The 18,260-nt window shown below is 42.4% G+C and overlaps 1 protein-coding gene across 1 annotated transcript in view; it reads left to right on the top strand.

Annotated features, from left to right (window-relative positions):
• Window positions 1-18,260, top strand: part of LOC142740777 (inactive dipeptidyl peptidase 10-like) — a 172,615-nt gene that overhangs the window by 114,782 nt on the left and 39,573 nt on the right. The window contains exon 17 of the mRNA XM_075850199.1: window positions 1,097-1,144. Coding sequence (XP_075706314.1) covers window positions 1,097-1,144 — 48 coding nt within the window. The remainder of the gene's footprint in view (window positions 1-1,096; window positions 1,145-18,260) is intronic.

Genomic DNA, 18,260 nt, shown 5'->3' with positions numbered 1-18,260 from the left:
TGCCGGAATCGGAGCGCGCTTCGATTCCGGCAGTTGCAGCAGGAGCCAGGCTGTGTATAAGAGCCGTGCTCCTGCCGCTGATCGCGTGGGTACACTGGCAGTACCCGAGCGATCACAGGACGGATATATCTGTCCTCCTGCGCGAACTAGCAGCTGCTGAGGACGGATATATCCGTCCTTCGGCGTTAAGGAGTTAATGCAGTTGGTTATTGATGAACATTGTGATCAGTCATTGTCTCATACTGGTGAATACCCGCCTGGAGGCCATGATTGAACAGTTACATAAATTCAGGATTGTGCGACTGGTTAAGTTTGTATGCTCTTAACCAAGTATACAAACCGATCTTGGATCTTGTCACCATAAAGAGTCCATGAGACAAGAACATTTTTAACAGGAGGTGGGCTAGAGAGAGGAATGGGGTATAGAGGAACAAGTCGAGCTCTGGTTAAATACGAGAGCATTAATTTATATTGTGTGAATTATGAAATTGGTGGGTTAGTATTCTAGATACTGTGGTGTTATTAAAGCAGTTTGGGAATTTTTGATTTGCATTGCATGAAGTCAATACAAGTTTGCCTTTATTATTTTTAGACATATTAAAATATATGACAGAAGAAAGTAATAACGCCAGGTTCACGCAGGTCAGTTTGATGCAGTCAAAAACTGGGCATCAAAAACTGCCGCAAACTGCCCCTTGTGAACCTGGCCTTATATTGGTTGCATACAACCTAAAAGCGAACCAAAAAAAGGGGATATGACCCTCAAAAAAATAGTATACTAATGATATACAAGAGTACAAAAATCTTTATTAAATATATTACATAATCACATAATACAGGATAAAAGAGGAACAACCTCCCCTTTTTTTGGTTCGCTTTTAGGTTGTCTGCTATATTGAGGGACCCTTGTATACGCCATTGGTTTGGTGTGAGGTTTGTTTAGGTTGTTCAATTTTATATTGGTTGCATGTCTGGTCTAAAGTATTGATTCATAGAACCAAATTCTACTATAATTCAATGTTATTCCACTTTCACATTATACTTTTGAAAAAAAAAATAATATATATATATATATGCTTTAATATTTGTCTCAAAGGGCCAGGAGTTCCTCATGTCTCTGTGCACCAAACCCACAACCCAAAAGGTAAGTGCCATATTCTATCCATGACAAGCCAGTCTAGAAAGTTATCTGCATGGGCAGGTAAATATCCATCATAGTTGAAGGAACTCTAAACCTAGAAATGAATAAGTAAACAAGAGTAAAGGGCAATGATCGGGAACGAGTGTATATATGCAGCCGGAAATTATATTTATGCGGCAAAAAAATGGTTGCTAGTCGGCAGCACATCTCCCTGTGTAAACAGAGAGATGTGCTGACGACATGATGCAAATGCATTGGGGCACATTACCGTTTGTCCCCATACTAAACGATCATTGCTCCATTTATAGGGATTAAACGATTGCCGATTGACAAGCTGTATTGACGATTGGCGCTCGTTTTAAAGAGGATCACTCACTAGGTCATATAAGTTGAACTGGTTAGTTGACCTGAATAGCACAGTTTTTATTTTTATCCTGGACCCCCCATTCCAGAGATATTGCCCACTGTTGTGTTGACTCCCTATATGCTGTGATTAGCCAACGGGGTGGAGTTAGATTCCCTGCCTCTGATGCAGACCAATCAGCGCAAGGAATCTTGAGGGTAGTTCACGCCCTGTTGTCTTACTAGAGCAAATTAGCATATAGGGAGCCAACACAACAGGGGGCGATATCTCTTGAACAAGGGGGTCTAGGGGAAAAAGAAAGACATCATTGGAATCAGGGAGACAGCGCTATTCAGATCAGTAAAAGCAGTTCAACTCATATGGCCTAATGACAGGTCCTCTTTAAAAGTAGTAGGCACAGGTGATATCTGCTCGATTAAAACCAACTTTACTTTTGCTCACACTGATGTCAGTCTGCAGGATTATCTGCATGTTCCTAAAACTAACAGTCTCGTAGAAATCCTGCAGAGAACACAGGGGTTTATTTCCTGCTAAGCTGTTCAATTGTTGGAAAGTGAATAGGTGGGAGGGTGGGATTTAGCAAAGTAGGCAGGTTTAATGTTCTGTGCCTCCTACTGTAGAAAGGACAGAGGGGGGAGGCTCCTGCTGCAGCCAGTTGTCTTAGTGTCAGCTACAAGATTGTGAGAAGGAAGGGAGAAATGGCCGATATCCTGGAACACACATAGAAGAGGAGATTAAGAAAGTAATTGCTATCATATTTTTTTCTGTTTAGTGTTCCTTTAAGTTTACTGTATTTAGCTTCTTAGAATATAGACATTATCGCCCAAAACAAATCAATTAAAAGCATCATAAAAAAGCATATTTCAAAATGTTTGTAGTGTCCAGATCTGTAGTGTAAAGAACGCAAGATTTTTAACGCTTGTTTTGATGTGGTTACTGTTGTGGTTTGTAGTCTACACAGTAGTCAGTTGTGTAATGCTGGTGAATGGAAATTTATTAAATGCTCATTTTACGCATTGCTCTTTCTAGACGATGGTGTGGGTTGTTTGCAGCATACTGTGGTTGGAAAGCAACTGCAATGGGGGAAAAAATGTATGTAATAGATAAATCATATGTGGCACTGCAGTTTCAATCTTCAATAAAAACAATTATACAAATATTTCTGTTTCTTTAAAAACTGCCCCCTAAATAGGACCAAAAGATACACTAAACATGTAAGGCTCCTTCACACTTGCGTATGAAAATCAATCAAATATGAATGCCCAATACAGATAGCTTTTTTACAATTTGTTTCATTTTTGGTCCGTATTTTGTTGACAGTTTAACCATTTTTTTGCTATTTTTGTAGTGTTGCTAAAATATGAATGGAAAAAATGAACAATTACGCACAAGTGAACCATGCAAAAACGGAACATGTGTTTTTAAAATTAACCCATTGACTTATATTGGCTAAAAAACGGTTCTAATTCGGATCCACGGGAAAACGTTACGTATTGAAAAAACAGCATTTGCATAAAAAAACGTGCATATGAAAAATGGAAATGTGGATAAAACCATTGAAATGTATTGGCTCTGTTTTTTCAATGAAATAAACTGAATCATTATGGATCCGATATACGGTAGTGTGATTGAGTCCTGACACTGCGTTTTTGGTGTCATGTTTGGTGTACCGCTGGCTTCCCCAGGTGCGTATCCAGTCTGAAAAAGGACACTGGCACAACAAGGAATGAAATAGCCTGCAAGCGTTAAATTACATAAGTTTCTACTTTGCCAGAGATTAGCGAATTTACAGAATTTCGTTTCGGGTCCGATTTTAACGAAACAGTGTCCGATTTGATTTGGTCCAAATAAATTCCCAGCGAATCTCTGAGGTCCTCTAGGACTGTATCCAAGCTCTTTAACACCAAGCCAGCATTAGTAATATCAAAGTGACAACAACATATATGGGCATAGGCAAGGGCATAACTAGGAAAGACTGGGCCCCATAGCAAACTTTTGACTGGGGCCCCCCCTCCCCTTGGTATCACACAACCCCCCCTTGTAGATAGTGCCTGCCTATAGATTCTGCCACACAGCGCCCCCTATAGATAGCACCATACAGCCCCCTGTAGATAGCGCCATACACAACCCCCCTGTAGATAACGCCATACAGCCCCCCCTGTAGATAACGCCATACAGCCCCCAACTCCCCCCCAAAAAAAAACGGCCTATAGTTTGTCCTACAAAATAGATGTAGCGGATACATGTGTGGTCGCTGGCAGCGATAAGGAAAATGGGGGACCGAAACCTCGGACTTCCAGGGTCTGCGCAGTTCAATAAAAATTAAAGGAGCGCTGGTCACGCAGGTGCACAATTCATTTCTATGGAGCTGCTGACAGACCCCGGAAGTCCAAGGTTTGTCATGGAGAACTTCAGGGGACTTTCGGTCCCCCGTTCTACTTATCGCTGGGCGTCCCAGCGATCCCACATGTATCCCCTATCCTGTGGATAGGGGATGCATGTCTTTTGTAGGAACAACCCCTTCAGTGGTGTCGCGCTCTAGCAGCCATACCGGCTGCTAACGGAGCCTCCGGCCATGGGGGGGGGGGCCGTGCCGCCTCATGCTGCTGGCCCCGTAGCAGCCGCTGCGGCTGCTACAGCGGTAGTTACGCCAGTGGGCATAGGTAAATGAATGGATGGTAGTGGTAACAAAGAGCCTGTTTAAAAACACACCGCATTGTGTTGGATTTTTTATGATTTTTAGAATATAGAGCAATCCAAAAATTATCCCTTTTTGGGGCAGATGCCTGCCGGTGTTTATATACGCATGTTGAAATTGGAAGAAGCAATGGCTTTTTAAAAAACGGTCAAAAGATGATTCTTTTTTTGGGAGTAGCAACAGGTTTGTTATTATTTCATTTCAATTAATGAAATCATACTGGAAAGTGAAGAAGCAATGACTTTTAAAAAAAAAACCTGCCCAAACATTATCACTTTTCTTTTGCAGCAGCAGCTGCAAACCTGGTGGGTGTGTGTCCAATATATAACCACTGAAGCAGCAATGGGGTGGTAACAGGCACACTGTTGCTGCTGGTGCCACATGTAGTGATGGTGGTAGAAGTGGTAAAATATAAATCTATATACAGTGTATATATATATATATATATATATATATATATATATATATATATTTAATTTTTTGGCGTGTGGCTGTGTAGGGGAAGTAGTATCATCAACAGCAGGAATACAGTATGAAACATGATGGACAAGGCAGGATGCAGCAGGCAGGCAGCGGCAGTGGCAACATTGGGCCAGTGATAAATAGCCACAGCAGATTTAGTCATTGGTATCAGGTGGAGGTGTGAAAATCCTCACAAATCCATGCCTGATTCATCTTTACACATGTACAGTGTTCCACACTTCTGGGGGACAATTTTGATGGGTTCCGTGTGATGAAGCCAACTGCCGCGCTGCATACCCTCTCTTATAGTACACTGGAGGGTGGACAAGACAGTACATGCATGCCAAACTAAGCCAGTTCCAGCCACTGGTCCAATCTGCTGACCCAGAAGTCCATGGGCTCAGGGCATCTGCTGGAGAAGGGGTGCAGTCCTGGTATGACTAAACCGTGTTGTTCAGGAAGTGCGTACCTGTTTGCGGATGCGTGTCAGGTTGGAACGGCAGCTGAAAAAAGTCTTCTATCATATTCAACAAACTGTATCGGCTGCCTTTTGCTGCTGCTTTTGCATCTTGTTTTAGTGGTAACGCTTTCAGTGGAGCATCGACTCAGCAGGGAGCGGAGAGGAGCCTTCCCATTAGACCTGCGGCCAGCAGGTGTCTAGTTGGCAAAAGCTGCGGTAACCTGGTGACAGAGTGTATCCTGGTGATACACCAATCTTGCTCCCCTTTCAGAAGCAGGAGGAAGCTTCCCTAATTTTGCTTTTAAAGCCAGAGTATAAAAGCATGGCTATTCAATAGTCATCCATTTGCTTGATGTTAATGAAACGTGATACTTGTCGGCATGTAAAGAACTAAGCATGCAGCTTGCAATGCTCGCCAACGTGCCAGAGAACCCAGTTGTTTCGTTCTCCGCACCTAACTGATGGTTGGTCATAGCCAGCGGTGGTGTCATCACTGTCTGTGACAACTCCATGTCCCCCTCAACCAATTGCTCCTCATCTTCATCCTCAAGGCATAGCTACTCATCCTCCGGCATGGGACATCCACAATGCGGGTCCCCAAAATCCACATGGCGGCGAGCAATATGTGGAAGCTATTCTTTTTCCATTCCTCGTTGCATCAGTGTAAGCGTTTGCTCCAATATAAATATCAGCGGGACCACATCGTTTATGCCGCTGTAGTCTCTACTCACAAATCTGGTGGCCTCTTCGAAGGGAGTGAGTAGTCAACACGTGTCGCTGATTAGCTGCCACTGCCTCAGCATAACAGCAACTGACCCGCTGTGTGGCTTCTCTCACCCAGACTCATTAGTTGTAAGAGAGCTTGGCAGCGCTTGAGCTTACACATATGAAAGGAGTGAAAGCAACACTCTGCCCTGTTGCTGTTGGGGAAGGTTATAATATGCCTACTGGAGGCGATGGACAACTGTGGCCTGCCGCTATAGGCCAGAGAGCTGGTGCTGACAGTGCTACTGCTACTTGAGCTATGGCTACCCACATTTTTACTGGCAGATTACGTGGCATGGGGGTTTTCTTTTACAGGGGTTTTCTTGTCCAATGCCACTCTGCCTTTTACTAAATATTTTTCTTTTTACTGAGGCACTTCTGTGTCTGTGCTGGTTATTCTGACCACAAGGCTTATAAAGAAAAAGATTCAGAAGTCAGACAGCCTCTAATCAAAGGGCACTATATGACTGCTGCTGTTATTGTTGGCTAAGCTTGATGCTAAGGAGTAAGACAATTTTACAAGTACTTTGTAGTGGTAGTAATAGAAGTAGCCATTTTATATATGAATAAGGCGACCAGTATTAAGCCATGGGACAATTTTAGGCCATATCTTATTATGTTATTTAAAATGGTTGTGGCCATGGAATTTTCTTTCACCCACCCTCCCTTATGTTGGTTGCTAATGTTTTCAACTAGTACTTACAGGCTCTGGAACCTGCCATGTGGTTTAAGTTAAACGCAGTGGATTGGTGGAGAGCTGCTAAAGCGGGAAACTGAAGTCTATTTAAAACTGAGCTGCACGGTATTTGTGGTTCCGTGAGGAGAGAAAAAGAATCAGGAGCAGCTACAGCTCAGTAACAAAGGATGGACCAGCTGCTGAGGGAAATTATCCAGAAAGCAGAAGAAAATGGCGGCAAGCTGTGGCTAAGGAGGTTCTTGGAGCTAGCACTAGCTACTTCTGGGTCTGCGGATGGAAGCAGCATAGCACTGGTGCAAGAAGAGGCGGGTCCCATTGTGTCAGTCAGGCGCAATGAGGGAGATTTGACGATGGTGGCAGCCGAGGAGAAGGTGGAGTCTTGACTGGGGAAGAAGAGCAGGAAGACTCAACACACATACTCACTCGCTTTTCAGAGCAGCAAGTGATGCTCAGCTGGTAGTTCAGTAAGAGCGGAATTGCCTGAAAGACGCCAGGCTGAGACATTGAGGGCAACACAGAGGCCAGAGGATTAGGCAGAGCGGGCTGCAGGTGAGACATCCTTTGGGAGGGTCAGTACTAATGTGATGCATGATGATGTGATGAGCCTTCATGTAGTTAGCACTGAGGTGCTTGGTCATTTTCTTGATCTGTTAAGTAGTGTGCTTTCTAAAACAACTAGTAATGTGAATGCTCAAGGTGGATGCACCGCAACTACAGTTTGGTCTGATAGTATTAGTTCTCATAGTGTATCAATGAATTTGCCAATTGTTAGACCTAATTTAGATAGACGTTAAGGAGTAGTTGAGACGTGTGAAAGAAGCATTGACGTGAGATGTCTCCACTTGGTTATGGTCTATCCATGTCTGTAAAAAAGAGAATCTGGAAGAAGTTACATATTGATATTTTATCATTGTTACCTTCTGCTAAAGAGCATGTGGTGAAGTATAAGAAGGATGAGAGGAAAAGGACCGTACCGAAGTCTTTCTTTAGTTGGTTGCAGGGCTCCTGTATCTACTCAACGGTTTTAGGAGAAAAAATTCAAAAAAATGCGCTGGTCTCTTTCATCATCTTGAAATAATTTTAGAGGCATACCGCAATTTTGGTGGTATGGTTTATTATTTATGAGTCAAACCCCCATAGGATGGCGGTGCAACCATCTATGAAGCAGGGTTCAAAAAAATGTGGGCTTATGGCTCAATATGATGTTGCCTCAGAGATCTGGCCCTATTGTCAAATAAATGAATGTTATTGGTAATATACTGTGAAAAGGGGTGGTCAACTAACTATAGATCGGAGCACGAGTGGAGTGCACCCCATGGCTAAATGCTCCAAAAGAGCCAATCAGTCTAGCCAGAAGTCATGGTTGCCAATGAGATGGCTGGTACCATGGTTAGAAATTTACCCAAACAGGGCGATGGTAGAGTTGATAGTTATATGTTTTGAATTTTACTTTGATGTCCTGCCTTTTAAAGGCAATGGTTGCCTTTGGGTGAGCAATTTGAAGTTGGTACAGCAACTGAGGTGGTAAGGCAAAAAATTGAGAATGAGGTTTTGGAAGGTTGGGCAGAAAGCCCATTTGGTACACCACATTTTGCTAATTTTAGCCTTGAGTATTGACTCTAAAATTGAGCCTAAGGGCAAAGCCACACGTGGCGGAATTGCTCTTGAATTCCGCTGCGGACACTCCGCAGCGTTAATCCGCAGCGGAGCCGTTTCTCCATTGACTTCCACTTCTATTTAGTAGGGTTAGTTTAGACAAAGCGGAAAATTCCGCTGCAGAGCATAGGCTGCGGTGCGGAATTTGGTGTCCGCAGCATGCAATGGATGTTGCGGAGTTGTGGCGGACTGGTTGCGGACTCATGGCGGAATTTCTCCATTTACTTCAATGGAGATTCTAATTTCCGCAATGAAGTCCGCAGCTGTCATGCACATGTTATGTGTGCTGCGGTTGCGTCTTGCTTTTTTGACATGACATTTCTTCATTCTGGCTGGACCTATGTATTTCTAGGTCTACAGCCAGACTGAGGAAGTCAATGGGGCTCCCGTAATTACGGGAGCGTTGCTAGGAGACGTCAGTAAATAGTCACTGTCCAGGGTGCTGAAAGAGTTAAGCGATCGGCAGTAACGGTTTCTGCACCCTAGACAGTGACTACCGATCCCAATATACAGCAACCTGTAAAAAAAATAGAAGTTCATACTTACCGAGAACTCTCTGCTTCTGTCTCCAGTCCGGCTTCCCAGGATGACGTTTCAGTCTAAGTGACGGCTGCAGCCAATCACAGGCCAATAACAGGCTGCAGCGGTCACATGGACTGCCGCGTCATCCAGGGAGGTCGGGCTGGATTCCGAAAGAGGGACGCGTCACCAAGACAACGGCTGGTAAGTATGAAATTCTTTTACTTTCACTAGGGAAAGTCCTGTCCCTTCTCTCTATCCTGCACTGATAGAGAGAAGGGAAGCACTTTTACCGCAGTCCGCAGCAGCTAGTCCGCATCAATTTACTGCACATTTTGGGCAGATCCGCCACAGAATCTGCAACGCAGATTCTGTGCGGCATTGATGCGGACAGTTGCGGAGGAAATCCGCCACGTGTGGGCATGCCCTAAAAGTTCTAGGTTCATTCATCACCTTTTATATCCCCAGAAGCCGTCATTAAATGATGAAGTAGTTTATTGTTAAAGTTTTTCTAATTTTCTCCAATAGGTTATTGATAGGGATGAGCAGATAGGTAAAGCATTTCATTATTTAGATTACTTTTTATTTATTGATCCTAGTTATTCAGATGTTTGTGTACAGATCCTTAATAGGTTTCAGTTGATGTGTGAATTTTTGGGAATCCCGTTACCTAAGGAAAAAACTGTTTATCCTTGTTCCTGTTTAGAATTTTTAGCTAACATCTTAGATTCGGTACGGATGGAGTTTCGATTGCCAGAGGGTAAATTGTTTAGAATTAGGTAATTGGGGGATTTATTAAAGGTTAAGAAGACAACTTTAAAGGAGATGCAATCCCTCCTGGTATTACTTGCTTTTGCATCAAGACCTATTTCAATAGCAAGGATTTTTTCGAGGAGCCTGTATTTAGCGATAAAGGGCCTTAAGTCACCAAGAGCTCATGTCAGATTAACAAAATCTTTAAAGAAGGATTTATGATTATGGGGCAAATTCCTGTGTACCTTTAACTGCAGAGCTATTTGGCAAGAGGAATTAATTTAGGCCATCGCTTTGGGCCTTTTTACAGATTCTGCAGGAGCCTATTTTCAAGGGCACTGGTGTGCTGAAAGCTGGCATAAAGATTGGGTAGAGAAAGAATTGAGTCATTTTAGAGCTCTACCCAGTAGTATTAGCGGTCGTGATGTGCGGTCAGTTATTTCGTAATAAGGTCATTTTACTAAGGACACATATTAAAGGAGTGCTTTATGCTCTAAATGGTCTTTCATCTAGTTCTGAACCAATTGTCAAACTTTTAAGACATTTTGTTCTGTGCTGTCTTAGGTTTAATATATGGCTAAAAGCTGTTCATCCCCCAGGTAAGCCTAATAGTCTGGCCAATTGTCTTTCTCGTTTGCATTTTGTCAAGTTTCGAAAGCTGGCTCCAGAGCCAGACGAGGAAGGTGTAGCTTGTCCCGAGCATCTGTGGGTTTTAATTTGGGATTAATTTTGGACAGGATACAGGTATCATTAGTGCCTAAAACTTGGCAGGGTTATGCGGACGCCTGGAGCTAAGGGTGCTTGTTCTGCAACATTCACAATGTTCCCGTGTCAGAGGAAGATAGCGGCTTAGCTTTGACCTTTGTTGGTTCTTTAAAAGAGCAGTATTTTTCTCCAGCATCAATTTATCGCATATTCGTGGGTATTTCGTCTTTTAGAAAAATGTTCCGTTCTCAGCCATTGAATAATTGTTTCTTGCTCAAGCAAGCTTTGAAAGGTTATACTGTGAAGCGTAAGAAGGTTGATGGCAGATGTCCAATAACTATAGATTTGTTAAACTGACTTTGGTTTTACAGGATATTTGTTATTCATCGTTTGAGAATGTTTTCTTTATAATTTTGTTCTAGCATTTTTTAGTGCTTTTAGGATAGGAGAGTTGGTGGCGGATTGTAATAAGCATTAAGGCTTCTTTAGCAATCAGTAATGTTAGGGTGGAGGAGAAGGTGTTATGGTTATTTGTGAAGATCTAAGACGGATAGTATGTGTAAGGTAGTGTAGTTGAATTTGAATGAACTGGTTGGTTCAGCGGTTTATCCGGCAATAAATATTCAAAAGTTTATTAGAGACTAGTCGGTCTGGTGGTTCTTCTTTTTTAATTCACGCTAACGGTCTGCCAGTCACAAGATGTCCACTCAGCAGTATCCTTTAAAAAAATTTTTTGGATTGAATCTGAGTAATGCGAGGATTATAGCACATTCCTTAAGGATTGGTGCGGCAATGGAGGCTACCAATGTAGGACTGAAGGATAGTGTTATTAAGAAAGTTGGCAGAAGGGAATTGGGTAGATTCGAGTTATACATATGCCAGAATTTGACAGACTCTTGATTTGTTTTTCAGGGAGGCAGCATTGTGTGGATCTGTGGGCATTCTTTTATTCATTGGACATGGAAGAGGGACTCAGTAAGGGTTTACATGGAGAATTTGAATCCTAATGTTTAACAGTTTAAAGTTTTGTGAGTAAAAGAGTTTTGCATTGGATGAATTTTAAAAGGGGTTGTCCAGTTTTATTTGCACTTATTTGTAGAATAGGAAATCATACAGTTTTCTAATATACATGTATTAGAAATTCTGCTCACATACATTTATTATAGTGCATGAGGCCCCTGTCACAGTGGAATGGTATAACCCACAGATTAGCCCTGTATACTGCATCCAGGCTAACTGAATATGACTAAACATGGCGTCAGTCATGCGACCCACCACACACGCACGCACGCACACTCGCACACACACATATACAATGTGTTGGGGCAACATAAAGGACACATCCATTGGCCATGTGAATAGGAAAAATGGTGGAATAATGATAAACAATTGATTCACTTAAGTTAAAATGTAAAAAAAAAAAACACACACAACACACAGAGGAGAGAATGAGAAGAATGTAAGAGCTGCTTCTCACAGACACTGACAGACACGATGATGAGATGTTGCTGGAGGTAGAAAACTTCTGCGCCTCAATAATCTACTATTTACCTGTTATATACCTGGACAGTGTTACCTGAATGCTAATGGTAACATGATGTGGGTCACATGACTCTCCATTCATTTATCCTATGGGTGCCTTCTTATGGGCAAATCTGTGTTATAAACCATTTTTTATATTTTTAGACAGGGACAACTGCACTAATATAGGAAAGGTAAGTGAGCAGAATTTTAAATACATGTATATAAGAAATCTGTATGAATTCCTATTCTATAAATAAATTTATAAAAAAAATAAAAAGTGGACAGCTCCTTTAACTGGTTGCTGACACAGGACGAGAATGCTCTTCTTTGCGCATTAGAACGAGCATTCTCATCCTGTGTGACAGCCAGTGCCACGCACGATCCGGAGCGGGGCAACAGCTGTAATACACAACCGCAGCCCCGCTCAAACGTCGGAGAGAAGAGAAACCTCTTCTCTCCACCGTTAACCCTTTGAATGCCGCGCTCAAAGCTGACCGCGGCGTTCATAGGAGGGGGGACTGCCCTTTGATCGCGTCACATAAAATCCCTGTGACGCGATCAAAGCCCATAACTTGTATGGACAGACAGCCCCAGGGTCTATTGAAGGACCCCAGGGCTGTCTGAACATATTTCCTGTTGTTAGGGTATACTAAGGTATGCCCTAACAACTGCCTGTGTACAATCAGTACACAGGCTAATGTACTGGCATATGTAGATCTATGCCAGTACATTACAGTTACAAAATCAAAATCAAGATGATAAATCCCTTTATGGGATTAAAAAAAAAAGTTAAATTAATGTAAAATAATATTAATGTTAAATTAAAAAAAAGTAAAAAAATACAATAAATAAACTTTTTAAAATATAAGTCCCAAGACATGAAATAATATAAACATATTTGGCATCGCCACGACCGTAAAAACCTAAACAACAAATGTGCAACATTATTTATGATGATCGGTGTATGGTGTAAAAAAAAAAATATTAAAACTGCAGCAGAACTGCTTTTTTCTGCATTTTCACCAAAATAAAAATGTATATAAATTAAATGATAATGTATTTGTAACAAAACATGGTACCTACATAAACTACAACTCGTTACGCAAAAATAGTCTCATAGAACTACATTGCACAAAAAATAAGTGTTATGAGCGTCGGGATGCAAAGAGGGAAATATAAAAAAATTGTTCTGTCCTCAAGGTCAAAATTGGCCATGTCCTTAACCCCTTAGTGACCAGTCTATTTTAGGCCCTAATGACCAAGCAATTTTTTTGTTTTTCTATAGTCGCATTCAAAGAGCTATAACTTTTTTATTCTTCCGTCTACATAGCTGTATGAGGACTTGTTTTTTTGCGGCATTAGTTGTGCTTTTTAATGGCACCATTTTGAGGTAGATATAATTTTTTGATTAACTTTTATTAACTTTTTTTTGAGAGAAATAGAAAAAAAACCCTGAAAAAAACCCTGAAATTCCGGTAAATTTCAAAGTTTATGGCTTTGATTTGTGGCTCTTCATTTTGTCTTCAGGAATTGGAAGGATTTGATGCCGGTTTGTTCTGTGAATATTTAATTAATTTATCTGATATAGGTTTAGACCTGTTTTATTGTAATCTCCAGGAGGTGATCGAGAGGGCTGTGGTGTTTGGGGGGGGGGGGGGGATGCAGTTTAGTCCACACTAACTTCTCTGGGTGAACAAGATGTTAAAGATGGACTGATGTTTATTTTTGTTTAACTGATGGAGTCTGTAGGTCTAAACTGGAAATTATGGATTTATGTGGTTGAATTATATTGATTAAGTTATTATTTAATATGTGTAACCCTAAATAAACACTACAGCCATTTATCATCCAATTTTCTGTTTTGTGTCGTTATTTACTTTGGTTTAGGTGAATTATGACTCATATCGTCCCATGAAAAAGGTGACTGGTATTAAAGGGGTATTCCCAAGATGTCATTGTTGACTCAGTGTGTTGTATTCATTAAAATACGTAACTTTGCTAATATGTTTTTTTTTTTGTTTTTTTTTAATCCACATTATAGATTCACCCACTTCTTAAAAACCGTATACTACGGTATTGATTCCGTCAAAACGACGGAACCCTTGCATAATGGAGGCAAACGTAAACCATTGGCAACGGATCCTACGGTTTCCGTTTGTGTCAGTCAGGGCTCCATTCTGATGAAAAGCTCAGACGGAACGTCGGGACGGAATCCCTAACGAATATGTGAACAAATCTTAAACCAGGTGTTGGAACATTTATATTTGTCTACTTGTAGTAGAGTACTGTAAAACTTAAAGCAGAAGGAATGCTATGTGTTCTCTATAGTTACAGAGCACAAGAGCAGGGGGAGTTGTCGGTATGAGCTGACATTCCTTCTGCTGCAATGATGAGCTGTCCGATGCTCATACTGACGGTTCCCTCTGCTCGTGGACTTTGTAACAAGTGTCTTCTCTATGGCTACAAAGCCCCACCACCTGGTTGAGACAATTGACTTTAACGGGGGAGAGATCCTGATGTGTGGAGCCACTGGACACACACAGACTGCAAGCAGAAGTAGCGCGAGGCTGCCAGGGGGCCCATCGGGGCCCGAGGCTGCCAGGGGGCCCATCGGGGCCCGAGGCTGCCAGGGGGCCCATCGCGGCCCGAGGCTGACAGGGGGCCCATCGCGGCCCGAACCGCACACAAACTTAAAAAACTATGCAGCGCTACCGCGCTGCCTGCTTCCGACTGAATCTGCATCCGCAGGACGCAGATTCAGTTAGGTTGAATGCTGGAGCCTCGCTCCAGCATTCACTCTGCCGTGAGCGGCTCGGTGCAGGCAGGCGCGATGTAGTGACGTCATCGCGCCTGTCTGCACGGAGTCACGCACAGCACAGTGCAGAGGAGGAGAAGCATCGCATCCCCCACGTGGGAACCGGGATAGGTAAGCAATTATGTTTTCTTTTTTTATTAGGTACGTACATATGGGGCATTATACTGTGTCAGCTATGGGGCATTATACTGTGTCAGCTATGGGGCATTATACTGTGTCACCTCTATGGGGCATTATACTATGTCAGCTATGGGGCATTATACTATGTCAGCTATGGGGCATTATACTGTGTCAGCTATGGGGCATTATACTGTGTCAGCTATGGGGCATTATACTATGTCAGCTATGGGGCATTATGCTGTGTCAGCTATGGGGCATTATACTGTGTCAGCTATGGGGCATTATGCTGCGTCAGCTATGGGGCATTATGCTGTGTCAGCTATGGGGCATTATACTGTGTCAGCTATGGGGCATTATGCTGCGTCAGCTATGGGGCATTATACTGTGTCAGCTATGGGGCATTATGCTGCGTCAGCTATGGGGCATTATGCTGTGTCAGCTATGGGGCATTATACTGTGTCAGCTATGGGGCATTATGCTGTGTCAGCTATGGGGCATTATACTGTGTCAGCTATGGGGCATTATGCTGCGTCAGCTATGGGGCATTATGCTGTGTCAGCTATGGGGCATTATGCTGTGTCATCTATGGGCCATTATACTGTGTCAGCTATGGGGCATTATACTGTATCAGCTATGGGGCATTATACTGTGTCAGCTATGGGGCATTATACTGTGTCAGCTATGGGGCATTATGCTGCGTCAGCTATGGGGCATTATGCTGCGTCAGCTATGGGGCATTATGCTGCGTCAGCTATGGGGCATTATGCTGCGTCAGCTATGGGGCATTATGCTGCGTCAGCTATGGGGCATTATACTGTGTCGCAGCTATGGAGGCATTATACTGTGTCGCAGTTATGGAGGCATTATACTGTGTCGCAGTTATGGGGGCATTATACTGTGTCGCAGTTATGGGGGCATTATACTGTGTCGCAGTTATGGGGGCATTATACTGTGTCACATCTATGGGGCATTATACTATGGGGGCAGCTATGGGTGGCAATATACTGTGGGGGCAGCTATGGGGGACATTATACTGAGCAATTACAAGAGCTGCAGGTCCAAGGGGGGAGACACTGTGTAGCACAATATACAAGGGGGGATTGTTGTATAGCACTATAAAGAAAGGAGCGCTGTGTATCACTATATCTAAGGGGGATTGCTGTGTAGCACTATATACAAGAGGGGGAGGGCTATGTGACGCTATTTACAGAGGGGGAGGACTGTGTAGCGCTATTTACAGGGGGCTGTGTGTGGTGCTATCTACAGTGTTTGGCACAATTATATTCAGGGGCGCAGTCTATGGTGCTATAATATTTAGGGGCACAGTGTTTGTACTATTTTATTCAGGGGCGCAGTGTTTGGTGCTATTATATTTAGGGGCACAGTGTGTGGCACCATGATAATATTATCTTTGTTTATAGGTGTGGAAATGTTGGAAAAGTGAGGAGCCAAAGACATCTGAGTGGCAAATTCTGCAGAAATGGGTCATGGCCGGGAAAAGTCGTCATGAAGTCTGGACTGGATGGAGAAGAGGAAAAAAACTACGTCGTCACCTGTGAGTCACTAGATTTATAGAGAATCTGTCACCTCTCCTGACATGTTTATTATAGGAAATCCTTGTATTTCACAAAAAGTCTTTCTGCAGTCCAGGACTGATAGACAATTCCCCTTGTCAGGAGGATGTGTCCTAGCACAGTGTGATACTGTCAGTATGTAGGGACACAGCCCTGTGACAAGGGAAATCGTAACACTGTTAATGCTTGCCCCAAAAAGTAGTGTTAAAAATAGTTACGGTGCGGCAGGGCGGCGGTGAGGAAGGGGGGCCCAAGTTTGGGTAACAGCCCAGGGCCCATGGTCTACTTAATCCGCCATTGGGCCCTGCTGTAAACATAGGAAGAGATACACTATATTTAGGCTTTACACACCGTTTGCAAGTCTACATATCTATCACACTTTATATAGACTGATGCGAACAAATCTATCAGGAAATCGTTTTTGATAACAGAAGAACACACAAGAGAAAACAAGGAGGCGCTTGCAGCACAGTAGAGATACCGCATTCTGCTGGGAATTGTAGTTTCAATGCCGTCACGTTTTTTATTTTAGCATGGGGCCGTATATTTAGACGTGTTTTATAAAGGTGCTGAGCTTTGTGGAGCCAGGAGCTCCATTGGACAATTGAGGCCATAACTTATTATGTTATTTAAAATAGTTGAGCCTGTTGAGCTCTCTTTGTCCCTTTCCGCCATTGGTTGCTAAAGGATTAGACTAGTACTTACAGGTTCTGGAATCTTCCATATTGTTTGAGCTGAGCGCAGTGGATTGTTCGAGAGATGCTGAAGCAGAGCCGCACACTGTTCGTGAGGAGAGAAGAAGAATCTGGAGCAGCTGCCAGTCGTCGTCTCAAGTTTACTGCAGTGTTTATCTGAGAGGCTTTGTCGCCCAGTTTCGCTGGGTGGACAATATATCAAAGATGGACTGATGTTAATTTTGGTTTAACTGCTTGAGTTGGTAGGAGTAAGGCCTCGTCCACATTTGCATTGGAGGCTCCATTAGGGGCCTCCATCGTAGATCCTCCCGAAAATACCGGAAATAGCACAGCATGTCCGGTAAAACCACGAACACCCCAACGGAAACCCATTAAAGTCAAAGGGTTCCGTTGCCCGCCATTGGTGTCTGTGGTACAATGGAACTGGCTCTTTCAGTTAGTCCTTTGTTCTGCTCCACTAATGAAGTGCAACAACAGAATGCCAAGCGCAGGTGTGAACCCAGCCCAAGCTGTAAGTTATGGATTTATGTGGTTGAATTATATTGGGCGAGTTATTATTTATTATGTGTAAACCTAAATAAACACTGCAGCCATTTATTATACAATTTGGTGTTTTGTGTCATTATTTATTTTGGTTTAGGTGGATTATAGCTCATAATGTCCTATAAGTGACGTGACGTCTGTTTCAGAAGGAACTCTATCCCCACCAGAATTATTATCATCATCATCATTATTATTATTATTATTATTATTATTATTATTAATCATTATTATTGAAAAAGAATAAGAAGATTGTGACTTATGAAGAAATTTGCGCCGTATTTTTTGTGAGAAAAATTTCACTTGGACACTCACTCAGTCTCCACTTAAAGTGCAGTCAGCCACCGCTTCTGTTATTCTTGGATTAGCTTGATACTAAAGTTAAAGGCTATGTACAAAGGGATGATTTTTTTTTTTTTTTATAAAAGGGGCAATCAGTGTGTTTGGTACAACTTTATAATTCGTTTTTAAAGGTGTACATAGCCTTTAAAGTAAAATGTACTAGTACTTTGTGGTGGAAGTAGCAGCAGTAGCAATTATATATATGAAAAACAATGAGTGACCTGACATCTGTTTCAGAAGGCACTCTATGTCCACCAGGATTACTATTAGTTATTATTACTATTATTATTATTATTATTATTATTATTATTATTATTATTACAGAAGAAGTTTGTGATGAATAATTTGGGAATTTATATTTTTGGAAAAATATCTCGCTCATTGCTCCCCTCCACTATATATATCCACAAGGGAGAAGAGAAAACCTGGA

The sequence above is a fragment of the Rhinoderma darwinii genome, chromosome 2, assembly GCF_050947455.1.
Source record: "Rhinoderma darwinii isolate aRhiDar2 chromosome 2, aRhiDar2.hap1, whole genome shotgun sequence".
Taxonomy (NCBI): Eukaryota; Metazoa; Chordata; class Amphibia; order Anura; family Rhinodermatidae; genus Rhinoderma; species Rhinoderma darwinii.
This window is presented reverse-complemented; position numbering and strand designations above follow the sequence as displayed.